The following is a 14,668-nucleotide window of genomic DNA, read 5'->3' on the forward strand; positions in this document are numbered from 1 at the left end:
AAAGCGTGCACACGAGCCAAGTGGCCTAACAGGACGGAGCTTATCCCGGTCTCTCTAGCATGAAGGACTAGGAGTATTTCTACTCCCCCTTGGATGGGATGCTAGTTCATTCATTTGTATTCCCAACATTAAATTTGTCGGTACCCATTTATACACCTGGGTGGAGAGAGGCACTGGGAGAGTTAAGTGTCTTGCCCAAGAACACGGCACAATGTCCCCAGTCTGGTCTCAAACCAGGACCGCTTGATCCAGAGTCGAGCGCACCATCCATGAGGCCACCGCGCCTCCCAGTTAAGACTAGGCTTGTTCATATTTAGGAGACTGGAAACAAGAAGATGGAAACAGGGAAACTGGAGATAGAGTTGTCTTGAGAGGCAAAATAGTTAATTAAGTATAAATACAAGATTGTTAATCTTGTTTTACCTGTTCCTTGCTGGTTGAAGAGACGATCTCGCTGAGTCCAATACAAACTCCTTGCCTTTCATCACTTTTTTCACTGTCCAGGCCTCGCTCCAAGATTGGTATGATCTCAGGCAGCACTCTCTCGCCCAGTTTACGAACAAGGTCACCAAGTGTACGAGCTGCCACCTTAAAAATGCCATCAACATCAGCAGCCATACAACAACCGCTAGTCCAGGCTCCTCAGATTAAATCATTCTTTATTGCAACGAGCACAAGCACTGTAAAAGCTGTCAAGCTAGCTTCTCTTTACTAATATCACGTTACAACAACAGACGTTAGCAACAGACATCTCGAAAAATGGCTTCTCACGGTATAAGACAAGTGCCTAGAATGGTTTTGTAGTTGTGTATTTTTTCTGTATTATTCAGTATGTCTATATCTTTTTCAGGTCAGAAACAATTTGTGTAAGACTGTTTCTTGAACACTGACCGCCCAAACAGTATTGAGTTTGAAATCGATATCAAACCACAAAAGAACTTACTTGTCTCTTGTCAAAGCTAGTACTAGCTAAACATCCCAGCAAGAGAGAGAACAGAGTGGGAAGGATCTCTCTCAGGATGCGTGGTGTGTTAGGGACCACAACCTTCCACACGTGCAAGGCCGCTTGGCGCACCATGAGGGATACATCAGAACGGCCCATGTAGAGCCCAGCTAGAACACGATTACGACGCTCAGAACCAAGGGATTGAATAATGGCCTGTCTCAATAAAGGACACAAGAACGCAGTACAGTTAGGAGTTTAGTGGATTCGTTTTCGTAAGTATTAATTGGTGCTGGGGATGTTTCAGTGCTTTTTAAAGGAGATCAGAACACTTAAGTATAGCTAAAATGCTACAAACTTTTTCACCGCTAAATTAAGCAGGATTTGTCACGAACGCCAAAGAAATCAATGAATTCCTAGTTCATCTAAACTTTGGTAACAATGGTCACAAAGAAAACTGGGATGATTTACACCATTATTCAATAGGCAGATTTTCTCGAAGAAAATCCCGATTGATCACGTAAGATACGACAGACCGACATGTATGATGTAATTGTCATTTACAATGCACATCACCTGATTGGACTGACTAGTTCCAAAGTTATCGTCTTCTTGTCCCTCGGTGGTCATTTTGCCAGTCACACCGGATATCTTGTACAACAGATCACCCAGTAACTGAACAGAACTGTGTCGTATTCTCCAATTATCATCAAACAATCCTTTCTCTAACTGAGGCAGGAACAATTCAATGGCGGTGTCGGCGTACAAGTTCACAATACGCTGTCCAGCCTTGAGTGAGGTGTCTCGAACGTATTCAGACTCATCCGCGAGACCCTTGGAAGAAATACAACAACGACAACTCTTGTCAATACTACGCAGTGATGATTTCTATTATTTCTATAATGTGAAGGGTTTAACATCAACTTCAGTTTTTAGAAGTTGAAAGTCAATAAAAAGCGGCTAACCTTAAGTACTGAGGGTATGACAGGTCCTACAAATGGAATGAAGTCATCTTTGAATGTAGACGGTAGATAGATGTATAACATGAGATACCCTTCCCTCACGTGCGGCGCAAGCTCAGTGCGTTCTGTTGTGGAGATCACTTCCGGCATCAGCTTTTCTAGTTTGCTAGTACCCAGGGCACACAGAACTTCCCCGAGACCTGGAACACAGAAGTCAGGTACTGTTATTCGTGTGTAAGAGACCTGAAGTTTGGACAACGCAACTTATTGTTAACCAGCATAAGCCGCTAGTTAAGTCACGAGATATGGTATGTCCCTCTCGCAGAAAAATAACTGGTTAGTTGCAGAAACGTCTTAATATCTCGTACCAAAACTGCGTGTAAGGCTGGAAGTGTTGGAATCAATGTGAGAAGTAGACCCTTTTCTCATTTGTACAACTAGTGCTGAACTAAAGTACTAAAAGACATATTGATTTCTCGCCTTCTTACAGCAAGTTTTTAATTGTAGAGTACCTACGTTCAGTTATGAAGGACTTTCCTTGCAAGTATAAAAAGCACTATGATTATCTACCTACAAATCAATCTTATTATTCATGAGGTGTGACGAGCCATACCTTGAGCTGCTCCTGATCTATCTACACTGCTGTTTTCTGACGTCAGAGTCTCCATCAGCCAAGGTAACAGATCCTCAAAACTCTCCTCACCCATACCGCGGACCATAGCACCGAGGGCGCGGGAAGAAACTGCACGGACCTAACAGACGAATATGGCAAGGTTACACCAAATGGCTCGAGAAATAAACAAACTAAATTTCCAATTATTCCAACTCGTTACCTCTGGTACAGGATCAAGTAAAGCTTGTTTCAATCCTGGAACAACTGCTCCCAAATAAGGAGCAAGATCCTGAAAAAAATGAGAGTAAATTTTCCAAGTAGCTAAACAAACATCTAGAAAAACAACACATTATATATTCCATGTGAAGTATATATGAAATAATTCAAATAAAAATCAAATATGGCAATACCTAGGGAAAATAACGTTGCATAAAACTTGTGGAATACTGCCTAATATATACGCAGTTAAGTCATCTGACTGGGTTATTCAATAACATGGAAAAAGACGGAGATAACTAGATGTTATCCAGCTCAGGTTCCAGCTTACCTTTTTGTCCGTTAGAGAATACATATTGCCAATAATCTGAGCCGCCATTTTCTTTGTTTCCGTTGAACGTTCGCTGAGCGCACGTTGCAGGACGGGCATGATTAGAGCAAGCGAAGGCGCATCAATGAAGTGAACAAAAGAAGTTTGTAAAAGAACTTGTAAACAAGGGGCAGTCTTAGTTGAAGGATCCATCAGGGCTTCAAGGAGCACAGACGAAATAGCTGCGGATAAAGAACAAAGGTTCAAATGAAAGATTGAACAATGGACTTGTAGCTAACTGAATACAACGAGATCATCACAGGGTCACAAACGTGAGTGAATGATATTACATAGTTACTTGTACATGCCATTTAATACGTCATCATGGACAGAAATAAAAACGGAAACTTACTGTACCCTAGTTCTGTCTGTAAGGTAAAATTAAAATTCAAACTTCACGGAGGAAATACTGCAAAATTACATTTGAAAACACACTAGCAGCAGAGAGACCACTCACTCCAAGGAAATGTGAATAGGAACCGATGATCTCCGATTTATGTAAAAAGGAAAAAAAGTAACGGAATGAATTTTACCTAAGATCTCTGGATTCCTGATGACAGAGCCAATTTGTTTCAGGGACTGGGCACCAGCATTCTGAACTTTCATGTGAGAGTCTGTGAGCACTTCACACAAGCGAGGCACAATACTGGGAAGACACGACGATAACTGCTTTGGAGCACAAAATGCCATGGCACCAAGCAGTTCAACACTGCCTAAAAACAAGCAAATTAACATCAGAGTCAAAGCAATAAGTTCCTCTTCAAAAAATTTAACATTTCCGTGAGTTTTTTTGTCGTAAAGAATAAGAAAAAGAGTGATCAGGTCTTAACAAACCCTTTTGACTCACACACAATCAATACATACCAGTTTTAGTTCTCCAAGAATCTTCTTCCAGCGCAGCCAACAATGATGGTAAAACAAGCTTGACTCCATGAGCACTGAGATTCTTCATTACTGCACGGGCAGTATCATCAGTGGCCTGAAAACAACGATAGTCTGGAATTCTCCTTATTGATCACCATACATTTCATTGTAAGTTTTTAATGAGAATTTGGTGTTACACCAATACCTCTTACTAACAGAATTAGAGGTTCGTACTGTAATTTACGGACCGAGTTTTTTAACCTTCGACAAATCACCCAAGCGCGAAATGCGCGGGCCTTAAATTGAAGGGGAAAAAACGAGGATCCGCGACTTAGAGTACGGACCGAGAAAACGAGGTTAGTAAGATATTTATTAATCTCTACTGTGTCTGACGGTTTCAAATTTCTTACGCACGTCGAAAGCAAACTGAGTCCATTTGAAATTAAATCGTTAGTACGTTTTAATACACAATTTAAAGCAAATTTCGACTTGCTACAAAAGTCAAGAACACTTGGCGATAAATAACGAAACATTTTGGCAAAAAAAATTCAGCGAGCCGTACAGTAGAATACGGCCCGCTAAATTAACCAATCACAGCGCGCGTAGTAAGAGCTATAATAATGCCAATTATAACATGAGAAGCTAATGACTTTGTTTGGAGAAATTAGTCATCGATCAGCTTACCTCTCTGACGTATTGGTTTCCATCACCGAAGCAGAGCAGAAGGTTGGGAAGAACGTGTACCACATACGGTTCAAACAAACGACCCAACATGGAACAGAGCATCTCATAAGCAAACAATGCTCCTAAAAAAACAGAATTATTCATCACAACCGGATTAGATGATCTCCCAATACTGTAAGAACACACACAAATAAAGCAAAACCGACAAATTTACCAAGAAACTAAAACCCTATACTATGGTCAAAACTTTACTTGCTTCTCACTCCCCTCCCGCGGTGGAGGTGGGGTCTACTGAGCTAGGCCACATGACACTAATCGACCGGCTATCGAAAGCTTACATTTTTTTAATACTTTTTACCAGAGAACGTTTTATCCTATATTATCATGATCAATTCTGGTAACGGATCCACGATATTTTTACTTTTAGAAAAGTTTAACAAATCCGAACATTGGTAGGTGTTACAATGGTTTGCCTTACCCTCCCTGTGTCGGTAGTTCTTTTTATCTTGTATAGCTTCCTGTAGGGTAGACATGATATTGAGTTGTTTAAGATACAAAATTCCCAAACCCTTCACTAGTCCTGCCAGTCCATATGCTGCACCCTTCCTCTCACCGTACACAGTGGACTCAAGGAGCTGAAATGAAAACAACCAGGTCAATAAATGACACCAACCTGGAAGGGTCAATGCGCTTAGAAGTATTCTTTGAAGGGTTAGAGTGTGGGAGCACAGAGAAAGAGAGCTGGTGGCTAGAAAAGTGAGGAATTGTGCAGAGCAGGGTTTAGCTTGGACTTGTGTTTTGTGAGGTTAGGCAGGAGAAGCGGTATTTTGTGGGATGGAGGGTTAATTGCCAAGCCCCTCACATGAATCTCTGACTTGTGAGACAACCAGCTTAATATGAACACTGAACTTCCAGAACTTCCAGAGATGCTGCTATTCAGTTGATATTATGAGGTTGAAACACATGTACAGTGAAACCTGTATTAAGCGGACAACCTTAGGACCCTCACTAGTGTCCGCTTAATACAGGGTGTCTGCTCAAAACAGGTCCTACCATGTTGTTCAATAATAGTTAAATATTAACCCTTTTGTAGCACAGTGTAAACACAGTGTAAGATTAAAGAATAGCTAAGACTGCTCATAGTACAATGTCCAGTCGATCAATGCATCAATCTGGAATAATCACTTAGCTTTACAACGATATCGCTGAACGATATTAAGGAGTCTCAGCTGAACCTGTAGAAGTAAAATGAGCCCTTGAAGTGTCCGCTTATTGCGGGTTTTGTGCAACAAAATGGCTTAATATTGGTGTCCGCGTCAGTTTAATAGAGATGTCCGCTGAATACAGGTTTATTTTACAGTAAATGTGGGAAGAAAATTTTGGGCCCTAAGCTGGTGTCCACTTAACAGAGGGTGTCTGCTTAATACAGGTTTCACTGTAATGGAAATTGTATTTCTATGCTCGAACATACTCAATAAAGGATTAGATTCGTCACTATCGCGTAACAAGATATGACTGTGTACCTGATTCAAGAGATTCTTCACCATTTCTGGAGCTTCTGATTTGATTGCTGGTACAAGAGGAGGAAGACAATTTGCTACAGCTTCTTGAACCTGTTAAATGTGTTCAGTTAACATTCCAGCATTCCATATCTTTATCATGATATTATTTAATCAATCTACCTGTCTTCTTGTTGATGGTAGTTCAGTTGTTTCTGTGCCTATGGTACTAACACAGGTCAAGGAGTCATCTTTATTTTCGCTCCTATTTTACTATAACTGACCAAACTGAAATCTGCAACCCTGAACAATATGAATGAGCGAGCAAAGGGGATGTTACTATGGCACTAGTTAACTTGCCTGCTGTGACGGTGTTGATAGAGCGTTCAAGAGTTTTCCAACGATTGGTCTGACCTTAAAAAAGTAAAAGAAGAACACGTTTTCAATCGCTATTTGGTCAGTAAAAATTAATTAACTCGAACCATTCCTGCTTAAAATATCAGCTAATCTTCACAACAATCAAAGGGAAAGATGGTGATAAATGAATAGTTTTACATGAAGAACCCTACCTTTGGGTCATCCTTGTCCAAGTGCCGCGCTAAACAACCCATCAAAATGATCACTGATTGACGGATCGTGTCATGCGCAGAAGTGTCTGGAGCCATGTCCAAGAATTGCTCAAACACTGGTAAAAGAAGCGTTATGTTGGTCTGTGAAACAAAAAAATGACAAGACAATTACAAAAATGAATACACTAATCTAAGAAATACACGTTTACTTAGTAGTCCCCTTAGATGAAAACAATGAAAACTAACTGACAATATATTCACATATTCTTTTCAAATTTAACCCATATTGCAGGATAGACAATAACAACATGTACAATACAAACCTTTCCATGGTCATTCACTGCCTTCAGTGCCGCATTCAACATGTGTTTCCTGACTTCTAGATTGTGATCTCCGAGACCAGTTGGCACAAAAAAGACAAACAATGGAGGGACCTAAAGAACAAGGGTTAACACAATTTTTTACGCACATTCCGTAAACAGGCACCTTCACATGTAAATGAGTGTTTGCATTATACTATGACTTTTTTCTTCCCAAATGTCACTCAAAGAGAGTTAGATGAACAGTTTTTCAGTCAGTGGGTTGTCTGAATACAAATCACCCATATATAACAAAACTTCAGATGAGAAATTAAATTGATTCTACTGAAGGCCATACTTAGTTAATATTGTCACATAATCTGCTTGAGGTGGCCATTTTACATTCTGTTTCACCATCACGAAATTTACCTCCTCTTCAGATAGAGTGGGCGATAACTCTCCTAGAGCCAGTGCTATCCCACACCTCGCACACCATGGGTCAGATATGTCACTTGGCACCACTCGCCCTAGCTTGTCCACTACTGGTGGAGGAAGCTGAAAACAAAAATCAAGTTGACAAAAATATGTTTACAATCAGGATCTAAAGTGGTGTACAACTTAGTAGGTCCAGTAGTTCAAACGGTGAATAACGCACGATATCGACTGGATATATCGCTATACAGTGGATAAGCGTTGGTAAAACAAATCCCTGGACCAGGACCAGGTCTTCAATTGGCTTCAGTAATTACACTCTTGAATAAAAAGGAGAAAGTAGGAGAACAAGGATGAAAACTACTGCTATTAACAGCACTTAATTGATGTTTGGCCCATAGCCAGAAGAACTAGCTCCTTATCTCCATAAGTATGACATTTAGACTTAGTACTTTTTAATGACTTTATAAAGTAATTTTCTAGGTTTCTTTGGTTTAACTCTTTCCATGGTTTGCACTCCTATAGACCATAACAATGAAGTCATAATATGTTCAAATCTAGCCTGCGATCAGGCATTCTTTTTTTCAGTGAATGGGAGAAGAAAAGAACGCCTGATTACAGATTAATTCAAATCTTTGAACTTTTATGCATAGTTTATGGCGATAAAAATATTGAGACAAGAGAACCAATCCACGTGCGAACCTTGAGTTTGACATCATACAGATCGACTAACTGCTGTAAAATGGACGGTGCAACATCCGGGTGTTCAGTAACTGCTCCTGCAAGCGCTGGAGCAGCGGCCTTTCTGATAACTTCTACGTCATGTACAACGTCCTCCAAGAGTGCACTGCATAACGGTTCAGGAACAATGTAACCTACTTCCTGCCATAACCTGAAATGAATCAACAATCAGTTGACAATGTCAGTGTTAAGGTCATTACATCTTGGTAATGCTTTAATTTTCTGTGATAAAGGATGCATATCTAGTGAATACCTCTCTCCCACTTTAGCATTTTCTTCATCAACATCAAACTTTGCCACCCACAGTCGTCTAATAAGCTTGGCAGTCTGTGCTGTCCCATGATCCCCTGCAGACAGCAGGTCTGTAATGACCAGAAGCCCTTGCAAGGCCGCAAATCTAAGAGAAGCTGCTGGAGACTCCAGGGCTTTCAGCAATACTGAAATCTCAGCTGGTAGTGCTGTAGCACAACCGTCTCCACCACTGGACGCTTTGCACAGTTCAACCAGACTAAGAGATGCAAGTTGCTGGAAAGAGAATGACCACAAAAATAGTGAAACAGTCAAAATTAGAGAAGAATTCAACTAGTACAAACAATGTACCTGTAGTCTCGAGCCCTTGATGGTGTCTGTACTTGTGGAAATAATTTCAGCTAACAAGGACAGCATCTCTTGTCTTGGCAACAAACTAGGGTCAGTCTGAAAAGGAAAAACCAAACCACCTTCACTTCCACCTGTAGATACAGTTGATATAGCGACTCATAACCAGGTGATGCAACAAGTATGATTTGCAATCACAACTGATCATGTGTCATTCTGCCATTGCGAGCAGAAATCATCCATACAGCCATGGATTATGTCAATTTAAGGTTCCTTGTTAATGGGATGCGATACCGGATCGTAACATGTCACTGCACAACAAAAAAATGTCCAGTGGAAAAAAAAATACACACTTCCAAGATTTCTACACGACTCAACTCATTTACCTCTTTCTGCTCGTCCTCCCCGTCTTCATTGTCACCTGCTCGTAGTTTACAGTGTTCAGAAACAACTTGTAGAACTTCCTGTCTAAGATCTTCATCTCCCTTCACAGCTTTGCCACCTTCTCTTAGCACACATCTCAGCAGAGGAAAACAGAAGGCAAATGCTGGAGCGGACATTAACTCAGTCAAGGATTCTGATGAAGTTGTTCCAAGAACATTCACAGGTACTGTCTGGGAGTGGATGATGGAAATGACTCGCTTGGTTGCTGATAACAGATCTTCTTCACACCATCCTGGCTCAATGCAGCACATGGGTTTTAAAAGTCTCAGTGTTACATATCCAACAACCTCAGCTGATAGAAAAAAAAAACATAAGATACATAGAGCACCAGGATTAAGAGATATACGTAGTCAAAGCTCAAACTTCTAAGCAAATCGAGTCTTCATACACACACTTACCAAGACGTTTTTGTTCCTTGAATGCACTTTTACCAAGCTTTAGAAATACTGGCATCACGACAGGGGCTGTCAGGGGGGACTGCAGTAATGGCAACAGGGTGGGTAGGATGGTAGGTACGTAAAAACGCATAGCTTTTGGGTTTGCTGTTATAGCTGTCTCCAGTAATGACCCTACTTGGACAACCTCACTGTGAAGCTAAAAACAACAGTCAAGTAGGCCTTTTGTTGTATTGGCAGGAAGTATCTTACATTACAATGTATCTATTGGGGTCACTCAAACAACCCAGACTATTCACTTCAGTCAGTTAGGTTTGTATGTGAGTCCCACATCCTGTAACTTATCTACATTCCTGATAAAAGATGGACACAGAACAATCTGTAAACACATTTGCAGGTCATACATTTTCATCTTGAGAAGCCAACAGGTGAAAAACGAGACAATGTTTCAGTCATTAAAAGCTACAGGCTTACTCAACTATTCAGAAATATGACGTCTCTTGTGCTTTGTGTGCATTTTGGACTCAAACGTTTATTTCTGATGGATTTTCCCATTGCGAGCAGAAGACTACCCTGCGAGCAGAGTCTCCTATAATGATATTATTTTTCTTACCTCTTTTAATCTGTCTCTGATTTCTGCTTCCTTCATCAACTGAGCTTCAAAAATTTCTTTTTCCTTTTGGCTCATCTCGTCTTTTTCTGACAGTTTTCCTTCAGCTAGCTTCTTCTTTTGTAATGACTGCGAAAATTGACATTTTCTTCAAGTTATTCAAGTTCGCTTTATCACTCATGTTTGTTTAGCTTTCACATCGTCTAAACCAAAGGACAATGCCCTATTTGATCATTTTGTTGTTGCTCTATTCCACGTATCAGTTCCTGTATCTAAATCTTATAACGCTACTGGTTCTGGCACTGTCAAAACTGGACAGAGGCTGGTCAGGGCCGTGTGTCAGGGACAGTTGACAAGGGGTGTGGACAGGGATGGGGTGGTTGTGGTGGCTTTTTTTTTTAAGATTAAAAGAAGGACGAGTTCACGATAATGTGACATGGAAATAGGTTAAATGTAACCTTTCTTAATTCGATCTTTCACTACTCTTCCACTACGTTCCCTTTTTATTGCAATCTTCAAATGCAAATGCATTTGACCTCATGCAACACACCTCACGTAATTCCATTTCCCAGATTTGGTCTTCATAGGAATATGCCTTGGACTCTTTCTTCATGTTCTTACGTTTTCCTGCCTCTGCTTCCCGGGCGCTGAGAGAGAAACAACAACAAATCAACCCATTGCTTGTTTACTAGTCACTACAACAATAGAGGCCTATTTGTAGCAATTTACCAAGAAATCACCCAACAGAAATAATTTGATTCTCATTATGAAATTGACATTTATGCTTAGAGAGAGCTATCTTGAATACTCCAAAGGTTCTCACATCATCTTCACATAAAAAGGAATACCTTGTTTCTTGCCTAAAAATATGGCAAAAGGCGAGTGATTGTGCTGTGCATTTTTAACCACTTGTAAACTATGTTCCATCATGGCAAGACATCTTCACACATCAAAATCAACATTTGCAAGCAGCAAACTAACCTTTCTAGAACACTGCTGTTGTAGATCTCTCCTTCAGGTGTATACATAATGGCGTACTCTTCAACTGTGACTTGTAAAAATGCTGGTTTGGATAAACAAATGACACCATGCTTTATGAGTCTGGGTAGAATGACTTTTGGAGCAAGTTTTGCCATGGTGTGGAGAGCATTCTGTGAAGACTAAAAAATGGATCTGATAAGACAGCTAGAAACAATTTTATGAGTGATCAATTTCAAATTTCTTACCACAGTGTCACATAGCATCAACGAGACAAGTGACATCAAAACCATTTATTAGATACATACAGTAAGAAACCATATCCTAGAAGTTGTACTCCTTTGACTCAATAGAAACACAAACCCAGTATGAGCTGTTCATATGATGATGGTGTGATCAAAAAGACTTAACATTTTTCGAAAAATTATAACTGAAATGAAAGAGTTTGGGAGAACTTGAAAAAGCTCTGGAAACACTTGCCTCATGCAGCTCATGTTCCTACAGCATTTCCCATTCTCCTGATGGACCTTTTTAGCTTGTGCGGAGTTTCCCTTCACAGACCATGTGATATGCTCTAGAGAATTGTGTCATCTTAAAATTATTCATTCATACCAATGCAACAATTTGAAAACTTCACAGCAAGAATTCTCAAGAGTATCATCACAAGGTCTGAAATGGGGCAATAAATAGCCCAAGCTGAAAAAGGTCCATTGTCCAGTTTCATTTCTAAAACAAATTAACTCAGTAGAAACTAGGGATACTTTTTTGATGCACCCAAAATTCTCAAAACCTATCATTTAAGGCAATCAGAAAAGAGAGTAAGATAACGGTTTGCAGTGTTTTTCAGTCAACAGATTTCTCTCTCTTGACACCTCCCAGCATCATACTGTCAGTTCTTGTAATCCTTAAATGGACATACTCCAAGGAGTACCACCTGGAATAAACAATCTGAGGGAAGAGGTACCATTAAAACAAAAAAGATGTTACCCATTCTCAGAGAGCTACAGAGTGATGAAAAATAAACACACACATGAACTGAGTTCATGCATATTTGTAAGCTAAAGTCATTTATAAACTCTAGACCTAATAAACAATGGAAAGTTTACCTCTTGGAATGTATTTCCAGAGACAATCATATCAATGATGGAGTCTTGATGACAATCAACAAAGCTGTTTATCTCAATCCCCAAGCTGTGTGTAATGCTGACCCATAAATTGTCCTTCAATGTAACTACATGGCAAAACACAGAGATTTCTCATAATCACAAGTATGAATTGTTAAGAAAACTACAAAAAATAATTAAATATGCTATCATGAATGATAGTCACAAATGCTCAGATGGCCAACATTTTTGGTATCTTGGAGACCTTCCTAAACATGAGCTGAACATCAGAAAAGAAAATCAAGAAAATAGGAAGAACAGATGGCCTTACAGACAGCAGGATGGTGTGCATCTAGAAGAACTTGTAATGCAATCTTGTCTTTTGTGTTGGCAGACAGGTCTGGATTACCCTTCACAAGGGGCAGGAATAGGCAACGAAGAGTAGACACAAGTATCCTGTGACTTATGTTAGTTCTTCTGGCTTCATTAGGCAAGCTACCCTGTGGCACATCTCCATTAACAACTGGAAGGGAACTATCTGCAACATGATGCTGAAAGAATACAGACATTCTTTTAAAATATAACGAGTATAATGTTGTGTCTTCTGAGTAATCTGAGTATCAGTAAAAGCATGTGAGTAATAAATACAGAGATCATAGAGAAGGGGTGAAACAGACATAGCCCTTATATTAGAGGATATCACAGGATGGTGTGATCTAAGGCCAAAATGCGTCCATTTAGACATATCAGCAAGTTAGAAGAATCTCCTTGGAAATTTTAGAGTCAAACAAAGAGAAAATTACTACTTTACAGCAATGGGCCTTGTGTCTTCCCTGTTTCTATAGACTGGTCCGCCTAGACTAGCGCTAGCTATCTGCAGCCCAGTCCAACTGTAAAGTGTACATTAAGAAATAAAAAAATGATTGATTGATTGATTGATTGATTGATTGATAGATAGATAGAAAGAACCATAAGAACATGCATTGACATGCTAAGTCAGGCTCTTATGCTACAAGTATCTGGATGAGAACTAGAAATCTAATACAAATGGAACAGGATTGATCAACTCAGTTGTAACAAAAAACTGCATTTTAAAATGAGTTCCTTTCAGTTGAAATCACACACTAAAAGACTCACTGGAGAGAGGAAGTGTCCTGGAATACTAATACTTAGAATGTTACACTTACCTTCTGTTGTGCTAGAAGCTTTGAAAACTCAGCCAGCATTGAAGATTGCAGTTCAACTGCACTCTCCCCTAAACTGTTGAACAAATGTTGGATGCATGATTGTGTACTGTGCCTGACCTTCCAACTTGAATTAGTCAGTAGAAACACCAAAGCTCTGTACCAAGGTCTGATATTAAGAAAATAACGATTTAGATCACAATAATATCAAGTAAGAACACAAAAAAACTGCAAAGAAAATCCAGACTGTAATATCATAGAATGGGCTTAGCTTACTGGTTGTTAGATTTGTTTAGTCTCTGTCCATGGCTTAAAAAAAGCTTCTCTATGACAGACACCAAAGAGAGAAGAGCTGTTGAGAGAAACATGTGATATTTTATTTTTCTATTTTTATAAGAAATGAAGACTTAAGTCTTCTTTCAGTAAATCAAAATATCAACAGAGAAGATGTACCTTCCTCAGATGCCAAATTTAAAAACTTTTCTGAAACAAATAGTTGTTTCTTTGTATCAAGGAGAGCTGTCCAAAATGAACCAAGTTTGGATTCTGCAAGGAAAGTTGTAATTCAGCTGAATAGGTTTGGATAATACAGTTACTGGGCAAAAGAACTCATGAATGTGCCATAAAACTAAATACCCAGATATGCTTAGTTCTCCAGATTTTCTGTAACTCTTCCAGTTAGCTATGGAAAGCCAAATGGTGCAAAATTCAAGAAACAAAATTGGCTTCACGTTCAACAAATTTGCTATCAAGGTCAAGAGAGACTTCAATCAAGCTCAACAAAATCAATTCACGTTCAACCGATTTCCTCTCAAGGTCAAGACATTTAGACTCAAGCTCAACAAATTTCCTTTCAAGGGCAAGAGGTATTTGAGTCAGGCTCAAGAGATCACTTAATCTACTTTCAACGAAAAATTTCTCTCAATTTCAAGCTTCGTTCCATATCATCCCGAAATTCCCCGTCACGTTTCAACAACTCGACCTTTTAAAGTCAAGCTGCGAATGACGTGATGCTCAACGTAGCCAAATTGCAACATCAACAACCTCGCCAACCAGTCACAAAGATCTAAAAAATGATTGACAGGCCTAGCACGACTCCCACTGTTTCGTGATAAATGGTCTTTGACCTTTAGAGTTTAGCTCTAACAAGTATGTCTTTCAGAGA

General features: G+C 39.6%; 1 protein-coding gene across 1 annotated transcript in view; it reads right to left on the reverse strand.

Annotated features, from left to right (window-relative positions):
* LOC110046415 (stalled ribosome sensor GCN1-like) overlaps nt 1-14,668 on the reverse strand; it is a 30,091-nt gene that overhangs the window by 6,407 nt on the left and 9,016 nt on the right. The window contains exons 19-47 of the mRNA XM_020752101.2: nt 13,957-14,049; nt 13,780-13,855; nt 13,507-13,672; nt 12,651-12,870; nt 12,323-12,447; nt 11,220-11,398; nt 10,789-10,885; nt 10,242-10,367; nt 9,632-9,827; nt 9,176-9,525; nt 8,793-8,888; nt 8,446-8,717; nt 8,154-8,343; nt 7,449-7,574; nt 7,044-7,154; nt 6,721-6,861; nt 6,512-6,565; nt 6,176-6,265; nt 5,131-5,287; nt 4,653-4,774; nt 3,969-4,083; nt 3,638-3,817; nt 3,066-3,286; nt 2,739-2,807; nt 2,519-2,657; nt 1,909-2,105; nt 1,520-1,777; nt 944-1,159; nt 424-588 (exon numbers count right to left, since the gene is read on the reverse strand). Coding sequence (XP_020607760.2) covers nt 424-588; nt 944-1,159; nt 1,520-1,777; nt 1,909-2,105; nt 2,519-2,657; nt 2,739-2,807; nt 3,066-3,286; nt 3,638-3,817; nt 3,969-4,083; nt 4,653-4,774; nt 5,131-5,287; nt 6,176-6,265; nt 6,512-6,565; nt 6,721-6,861; nt 7,044-7,154; nt 7,449-7,574; nt 8,154-8,343; nt 8,446-8,717; nt 8,793-8,888; nt 9,176-9,525; nt 9,632-9,827; nt 10,242-10,367; nt 10,789-10,885; nt 11,220-11,398; nt 12,323-12,447; nt 12,651-12,870; nt 13,507-13,672; nt 13,780-13,855; nt 13,957-14,049 — 4,547 coding nt within the window. The remainder of the gene's footprint in view (nt 1-423; nt 589-943; nt 1,160-1,519; nt 1,778-1,908; nt 2,106-2,518; nt 2,658-2,738; nt 2,808-3,065; nt 3,287-3,637; nt 3,818-3,968; nt 4,084-4,652; nt 4,775-5,130; nt 5,288-6,175; nt 6,266-6,511; nt 6,566-6,720; nt 6,862-7,043; nt 7,155-7,448; nt 7,575-8,153; nt 8,344-8,445; nt 8,718-8,792; nt 8,889-9,175; nt 9,526-9,631; nt 9,828-10,241; nt 10,368-10,788; nt 10,886-11,219; nt 11,399-12,322; nt 12,448-12,650; nt 12,871-13,506; nt 13,673-13,779; nt 13,856-13,956; nt 14,050-14,668) is intronic.

The sequence above is a fragment of the Orbicella faveolata genome, unplaced genomic scaffold (assembly GCF_042242905.1).
Source record: "Orbicella faveolata isolate gen_17 unplaced genomic scaffold, um_ofav_v1 contig_47, whole genome shotgun sequence".
NCBI classification, from domain to species: domain Eukaryota; kingdom Metazoa; phylum Cnidaria; class Anthozoa; order Scleractinia; family Merulinidae; genus Orbicella; species Orbicella faveolata.